The 7,623-nt window shown below is 55.8% G+C and overlaps 1 protein-coding gene and 1 long non-coding RNA gene across 3 annotated transcripts in view; one reads left to right on the top strand and one right to left on the bottom strand.

The window, feature by feature from the left end:
* Nucleotides 1-2,738, bottom strand: part of LOC134482468 (uncharacterized) — a 6,216-nt gene extending 3,478 nt beyond the window's left edge. Inside the window, exon 1 of the long non-coding RNA XR_015640271.1 lies at nucleotides 801-2,738. This is a non-coding gene — a long non-coding RNA (uncharacterized LOC134482468). The remainder of the gene's footprint in view (nucleotides 1-800) is intronic.
* Nucleotides 2,628-6,760, top strand: Arrdc2 (arrestin domain containing 2). 2 transcript variants are annotated; one of them, NM_001107303.2, is given in 8 exon segments: nucleotides 2,628-3,245; nucleotides 3,328-3,394; nucleotides 3,540-3,687; nucleotides 4,388-4,490; nucleotides 4,569-4,825; nucleotides 4,913-5,075; nucleotides 5,569-5,726; nucleotides 5,957-6,756. In NM_001107303.2, coding segments are annotated over 8 exon segments (1,224 nt in total). In that variant the 5' UTR covers nucleotides 2,628-2,971; the 3' UTR covers nucleotides 6,011-6,756.
* The last annotated feature ends 863 nt before the right edge of the window (nucleotides 6,761-7,623 follow it).

The raw sequence follows: 7,623 nt of genomic DNA on the forward strand, positions 1-7,623 counted from the left end.
TGTGACAACCTAGAAATAGAGGTTCGTAGAGGGATACCCCCAATTAAAGTGGGAGAAATCAGGCTCCATGCAGGATCTGTGGAAACCGGGGGTGGGCTAGAGAGTCTCCTGTTTAGGGCCTCCAGGTAAGGGGGTTCCAATTCTCAAAGAAGCTTCTCAGGCGTGCACCCAGAATTCTGCCTGTTTGCTTTGCCCTGTCTGCTACTTTGGGTCTGAAGTGGGAGCGGGTCTGATGGTGTTTCAGAGTGGGAAGGGAATGTCCCACGGGAGAGGGGGAGCCCATGGGGATTGAAATGGGGGACATTCCACTGTGGATGGGGGTCATAACCCCTCCCACTTCCCATCCCTGTGTCAGAGAACTGCTGTGTGGCTGCAGGGCAGATGTGGTACCTGGGCTGGGCTCCCTGCCCCTCACTCACTCAGCTAAGCCAGGCCTCACTATGCCAGACCGAGAAATAGGCAGGGTAGAAACAGGGACCGCATCTGTTCCAGAAGCTCTGAACAGATAAATCCGCAGCTGGATTAAGGAAGTCAGCATCTGTCCGGGTGGGACAGGAAGGGACCCCGTTGAAACTTTCTTCTCCAAGTGACTCAAAGGGAATCCTGAAGCCACCCAGACTTTCACTGAGGACTTCCTCTAACACACTCACTGAGGACTTCCTCTAACACACACACACACACACACACACACACACACACACACACACACACGGTGGGGTGGGTTGTGACATGCTGCGTGACACCAGGCGAAGGCCAGGTCCTCTCTGGGTCTCGGACGCTTATCTGTGTGGTACACTCACCGTGGGACGGGGTGTCTTCAATTCCAGCACTTTCCTTTAGGCCAAGGCCTGTGAGTCCTCTCTGATCCTCCAGGCCGCCCCATCCTCTCCCCGGGCTGCTGGTGAGAGGTGCTGCAGCCTGGGGATCCCTGTGTTCACACAGCTGGGCTCAGGAATGAATTCGTGCCCCAGTGCACTCCCATGTCCACCAGGGGGCGCCGGCGTCCTACAAACGCCGGGCAGATTTTCCCGCAGGAGTAATTCTTCCTGTGGCTCTTAGGTTAACGGAGGCCCCAGAAGGGTCTTGCTCTCCCCAGGAACGCTGCAGCCCTGGACTCAAAATGTCAAAGAGTCTTCTGGGTTTGCTGCCTATGCATGGCGATTTCCTTCTGGATCTGAGAGACTAAGTTCCCCCATACCCTATGGAAGTGGAAACTGAGGCACGTCTTCCTCGTCCCTTGCCTAGGTCCCTTAGGCACACGGGGGGTGGGGTTGGATGGGGGACGGTGAATGCGGGAAAAGACCAACCTTCCCTGTCCCCACCAATTCGCACTGCAGGAAACAATCAGCCTGTAGTAGGGTGCTCCAGATAGGTCTGCAGGCAGAAGTTGATGATTAAGCTGGGAGGTTCTGGCCCAGTGGTCACTCCTGCCAACCCATCGCCTAAGAGGCTAAGACCGAAATTCCGTTGCTGTGAGTTCCGGGACCGCCTGGGTTACAGTATGAGATCCTGTCTCAAAATATAAGAAACAGGGGTTGGGGCTTTAGCTCAGTGGTAGAGCGCTTGCCTAGCAAGCACAAGGCCCTAGGTTCGGTCCCCAGCTCTGAAAAAAAGAAAAGAAAAAAAATTATAAGAAACAGCCAGGCACTGTGGCAAACGCCTATCAAGCCAACTCTGAAAGACTGGTGGGGTTGGGCAAGTTCAACGTCAGGCTCCGTTCGAGTTCGAGGTGAATTCGAGGCCACCCTGGGCTATGTGAGACGCAGCATCAAAAGAAAAATAAGCTTTCGGGTTCAAAAACCCGATTTGAACTTTAATTCCAGCACTCGGGAAGCAGTGGCAAACTCATCTCTTTGAGTTCAAGGCCAGCCTGGTCTACATAGCGAGTTCCAGAGCAGCCTAGGGAACCCAGTGAAACCCTGTCTCAAAACTACCTGCTTGGGCTGGAGAGATAGCTCCTTGGTTAGCAACCACATGGTGGCTCACAACCATCTGTAATGAGATCCGATGCCCTCTTCTGACCTGCAGACATACATGCAGGCAAGATGCTGTCTGTATATATAATAAATACATCTTTAAAAAAAACAAAAAACAAAAATACTACCTGCCTATCATCCAAGCACTCAGGAGGCTGAGGCAGGGGAACTGTCTCAAGTCCCAGGCAAGACATGAGAACCAGTCTCCCAAAACAACAGAAAAAAAAAAAACAGTGACAGCTGGGTGACTAAGACCGGGTCCCCCATTCCTGGGTCTCAGTTTCCTTGTTTGACTGTGTATTTGCGAGACCCAAGGCGGCAGAAGTGCGCTGCAGCACCGCCCACTCAGGCTCGCCTCCAGAACCAAGCCCCGCATAAGGGTTCGTGAGGCCACGCCCCGCCGCGCTATTGGTGAAGTTCTTTTCGGTAGGCGAGGCTTTCTCTAAGGCTCCGCTCTATCTGCTTCGTGCTATTGACTCCGGCTCCGCAGGAGCGGAGTTCCCCTCAGACCACGCCCCTCTACGTTATTGGTCTAGTCCCTAAAAGGGGGCGCGGCTTTATCTCAGGCCACGGCCCTCGAGGAGACGTTGGCCTAGTTCTTTGCAGAACCAGGCTTTTTCAGGCCCCGCCTTCTCACCACGCTATCAGTGGGGGTCTTTTCCTGAAGGTGTGGCTTTCTCCTCAGGCCATCCCTTCGCCGCACTATTGGCCTAGTCTTTTCTGTGGGACTCAGCATTCTCCCTCTGGCCCCGCCCCTACTGTCCTGTTTACAAAGTCTCTTCCGGTAGGCGCGGTCTTTTCCCCAGGCCCCGCCCTCGCCCTGTTGTATAAGAGCGACGCTGGCGCGGGTCACCAGTGGTCTTCGGTCCTGCTGTCCGGTGTGTACGTGTACGTAGTTCGAGCCTGCTGCGCTCGTAGTCTATCTAGATAGCTCTTCCTCATCGCGGGTTCGAGCACCTGGTCGGTCTGTTTTTGGGTTCGCGTCCGTCACCTCAATGCTGTTCGATAAGGTGAAGGCGTTCGTGGTAGAGCTGGATGGGACACGCGCGGGCACCGAGCCCGTGTTCCACGGAGGCCAGGCCGTGGCGGGCCGGGTATTGTTGGAGCTGGCGGGCGCGGCACGAGTGGGCGCGCTCAGGCTGCGCGCTCGGGGGCGCGCGCGCGCGCACTGGACAGAGTCGCGCAGCGCAGGCTCCAGCACTGCTTATACTCAGAGTTACAGCGAGCGCGTGGAAGTCGTGAACCACCGCGCCACGCTGCTCGCGCCAGGTACGGGCTGGGGACATCTTGGGGCGCACCGGTCATGCGATCCCCAGGCCCACATCCGCTGAGCCCCGGGTCTTGTTCCTAGACTCGGGGGACATCGCCATGCTTCCCGCTGGACGCCACGAGTTTCCCTTCAGCTTCCAGCTGCCTATGTAAGCCCCGCTGTCGCCCTATGGCTGGCATCTAGGGTCCCCTCATCCCTGACTACTCGGGACACCCCTCTTGCATGCCCTCCTTCATCTCATTATCTCTTGATAGTGATTCCCTGACCCGCCCCCCCCCCTCTTGCCACCCCAGCTCCCTGGTGACATCCTTCGAGGGCAAACACGGCAGCGTCCGCTATTCCATCAAAGCCACCCTGCACCGGCCATGGGTCCCTGCACGCCGCGCCCGGAAGGTGTTCACTGTCATTGAACCCGTGGACATAAACACACCTGCCCTGCTGGCAAGTGGCTGTCCCGTCGGAGGGAGGGGTCCAGCCTGGCTGCTTGTCACCTTTTAGATTTGAGGGTCTTAAGCAGCCTTTGAAACAGGGAGCCAGAAGTTAGTGATGAGTACAGAACCCACCATAGCTAGGTGCAGATTCTGAGGGTGCTCACCTGCTGTGTGCTTCTGAGCAGCTACCTTGCTCATTCCCAGACTCAGATACCCGGTTTGGGAAACAGGATATGATAGGGCTTTTTGGGTTATTGTTTTTACTAGTTTGGGGTTTTGTTTTTTCTTTTTTGTTTTTTTATTTTTCATTTTTTAATTTTAGAAAGGTCACTCTGGGGGTTGGGGATTTAGCTCAGTGGTAGAGCGCTTGCCTAGCAAGCGCAAGGCCCTGGGTTCGGTCCCCAGCTCCGAAAAAAAGAAAAAAAAAAGAAAAAAAAAAAAAGAAAGGTCACTCTGTGTGTAGCCCTGGCTGGTCTGAGGCTCACTGAGTAGACCAGGATGGCCTCAAGCCCACAGAGATCAACCTGCTGGGGCTCAATGTGTGTGTCACTACATCCAGTCTTATTTTTATTCAACTTTTGGCTTACAGGGTTACATTTTTTAGGAATGTCTGGTCAAAAATTACAACAACCCCCCCTTGTCTCAGCCTTTCTATAAGACTAGGGTCTCCAAGTACCCAGTGCCCAAAGTGACCCTTGGTCTCTCCACAGGAACCCCAGGCTGGAGCCCGGGAGAAAGTGGCACGATCCTGGTACTGCACCCGTGGCCTGGTGTCTCTCTCAGCCAAGATTGACCGTAAAGGCTACACTCCAGGTAACAGGGAAACTATGTGCAGCTGGAGCAGGGATAGTCGGTAGTGGGGAAACTGAGGCAAGCTACTGTCTGCTGCAGGTGAAGTCATCCCTATCTTTGCGGAGATTGACAATGGTTCCACGAGAGCTGTGCAGCCCCGAGCCGCCCTAGTACAGACACAGACCTTCATGGCCCGAGGTGCCCGCAAGCAGAAATGTGCTGTGGTGGCCAGCGTGGACGGGGAGCCTGTGGGCCCTGGTCGCCGTGCGCTCTGGCCTGGCCGTGCGCTGCGTATCCCCCCAGTGGGCCCGTCCATCTTGCACTGCCGGGTACTCAGTGTGGACTACTCCCTCAAGGTACCCAGACTCCCCTACATGCTATCGTCCGGACTGAGGGGGAAGGCACAGGTGGGCGTCAGCCCACTTTGCTGCTGCTCCCTTCAGGTCTGCGTGGACATCCCAGGCTCTTCCAAGCTGCTGCTGGAGCTGCCGCTGGTCATCGGCACGGTCCCCCTGCATCCTCTGGGCAGCCGCTCCGCTAGCGTGGGCAGCCGTGCCAGCTTCCTGCAAGACTGGGGCCTGTGTGCCCTGATGGAGCGGCCAGAGGGTGAGCTTAGCCAACTGACAAGGGATGTGGGCGGCCCAGGCCCCGCCCTTTGCCCCCGGGGTCTCTGTACAAGCAGGGACTAATCCCAGACACCTATCTAACCTGCACACAGAGGGCTAAGGAGTCAGTTCAAGGCCAGCTTTCAGTACTTAATAATTTAGAAGCCAGCTTGGGCTTGAGGAGACCTGGACTCAGAAGCCGAGGGTAAGCAGGGATGGCTGGAAAGCCAAGGTGCGGAAAGACTGGCCTATGATGCCAGCGTCCAGAGGGCAGCCTGCTCTACACCAAGATCCTGGCTCAAAACAGGCAAAAGAACCAGTAGCCAAAACTGAAGAGTCCAGGTTGCCAGCTGAGGCAGGAGGATTGCTACAAGTTGGATGTCAGCCTGAGCAAGTGAAGCTGACCCCATGGGGAAAGAGCTTGATACCATGTCACAGCCAGAAGCTCGCAGAAGCTGAGCTCCTGAGCCTCACTCACTGTCTCTCCTTTCCAGCCCCTCCTGAGTACTCAGAGGTGGTGAGGGAGAGCCCGCAGGTAGCGGCATCACAGGGCCTCTTCTCCTTCCTGCATGACCCTGATGTGACCACAGAAGGGCCCTACTTTGCCTGTCTCCAGGAGTTCCGCTACCGCCCGCCTCCTCTGTACTCGGAGGTAAGCCGCCTGTACCCTCCCTGGCTTTGGTGGGCTGCTCGGTGACATGCTGAGAGGGGGCAGGGTGTCGTGACACAGGCCTGTTGTCTCAGCCTTTGGGAGGCTGAGGTAGGGGATCCTAAGATTCAGGCGAGACCCTCCTTGGCCCCAACTGTCTGCTCTCTGAGCTGATCTGCAGGAGTTGGGCTGGTGGGGCAGACAGTGTGGCTCACTTGGGCTCTGTCTGTCAGGAGGATCCTAACCCACCCTCGGAGGCTGCAAGGCCACGCTGCATGACCTGCTGATCCACGGGCTGACACCTCGGTAACGGTTCACATGTCTTTGGCCACTGCAGTCCTGCCACCTGCTTTGGGAACACAGGGTTAGATGAGGTCTTGTGTCTTCCAATGTCGTACAGGACTTAGAAGCAGCACATGGCTTCCGTGGACAGGTCAAAGCTTCTGGTTCTCTGCATTGACCCACCAGGAGCCAGCAGTGCTAGGGAGAGAGATGAGTCTAGGGGTGGACACTTCAGCCTCATGGGACCAGAAGCCGCTAGAAGTCCAGAGGGAGGCAGAAGGCTTCCAAAGGGCATTTCAGTGGAGGCTCTATCGTCCGCTCAGCACGCAGGCAGCACAGAGCCAATGGTCAGAGCAGACAGCGCTTACTCCTTCCTGGGGTTGGGAGCCCAGGCATTTAAGTGCCTTAGACATGGCCTCCCTGTGAGGTTAGCAGGACAGAGGGCCTCATGGACAGACACAAAGGGGAAGTCGGTGGGACCTGAGGGTCCAGGAGTTCAACTTTTGAGGACCAAGGACTGGTGGTCCAGATGAGCCCAGAACTGTGGTTGTGATCTGCCATCCATGTTCAGAACCTCAAGCCTCCCTCAGGGATCAAGATCCAGACAAAGACATCGCACGGAGGACAGGCGACTGGGGGCAGCTGGGCACCCCCATCCCCCACCCTAGATCTGGCCGGGACTTGCCATTTTCACGGTCTGAAGAATGGACCACTTTTGTATATTAATAAATAAATAAACAAATGTGGGAGGAAGACGCAAGGCTGTCTTGTCATTTTTCTGTGACAGCTGGAGGCCAGCGCAGCTCTGACCCCTTCCTGGGAGGGTCACTGGGACTGATCACACCTCACACACCTGCCACCTGCTCAATAGCTCTGTCTGCTGTTTATTATAAGGTTTGCCCTCCCCCACCCCTGCTGAATATCTCTGCACTTACATGAAGTGCCCATGGAGGCTGGAGGGGTCATCGAGACCCTGTAGCAGGAGTTGACAGACAGCCATGAGCCCTCATGGGTGCTGGGGACAGAACCCAGGTCTTAAACCCTGACCCCTCTCTGGCAGGTCTGCTCTGTTTATAGTTTTAAAGTAACTTCCTCAGCCCTGCGTGTGGCATCTGCACGTGATCCCCGGGTCCCCTCCCTGAGGCACAGCATGTACGGTTGTCACCAGCATATAAATGCAGACAGTTAAAAACTTGCTGAGCACTCAGAAGGTTGAGGCAGGAGGATTTCAATGAGTTCAAGGCCAATCTATACTACTTAGTGAGACGGTAGCAATGTCAACTGATAATAGATTCTGTTAATCCCTTGTGAGCAGAGGCAGGAGGATCTCTGGGAGTTCCAGGCCAGCCAAGGCCATGAGGGGAAACCAAAACAAAACTACAGTCTTAAGTGGTGTTGGTCACCACAGCCCCAACATGAGGTGGGAGCCCAAGGTAGTGCAGATCCCCATCCAGAGCCCCACACAGCCATGGGATACTCGGGGTGTCTAGGCTAGGGAGCCATCCTCACTACTGCCCCCAAATCCAAATCTGAAGCCAGGGACATTGCATCCCCACCACGTGGGTGCAGGATCCCACTTCCAGGTGTGTTCCTGAGCCTCACAGTGTCCCAAGAGGGG

Source organism: Rattus norvegicus, chromosome 16, assembly GCF_021556685.1.
Source record: "Rattus norvegicus strain SHRSP/BbbUtx chromosome 16, alternate assembly SHRSP_T2T, whole genome shotgun sequence".
Lineage (NCBI taxonomy): Eukaryota > Metazoa > Chordata > Mammalia > Rodentia > Muridae > Rattus > Rattus norvegicus.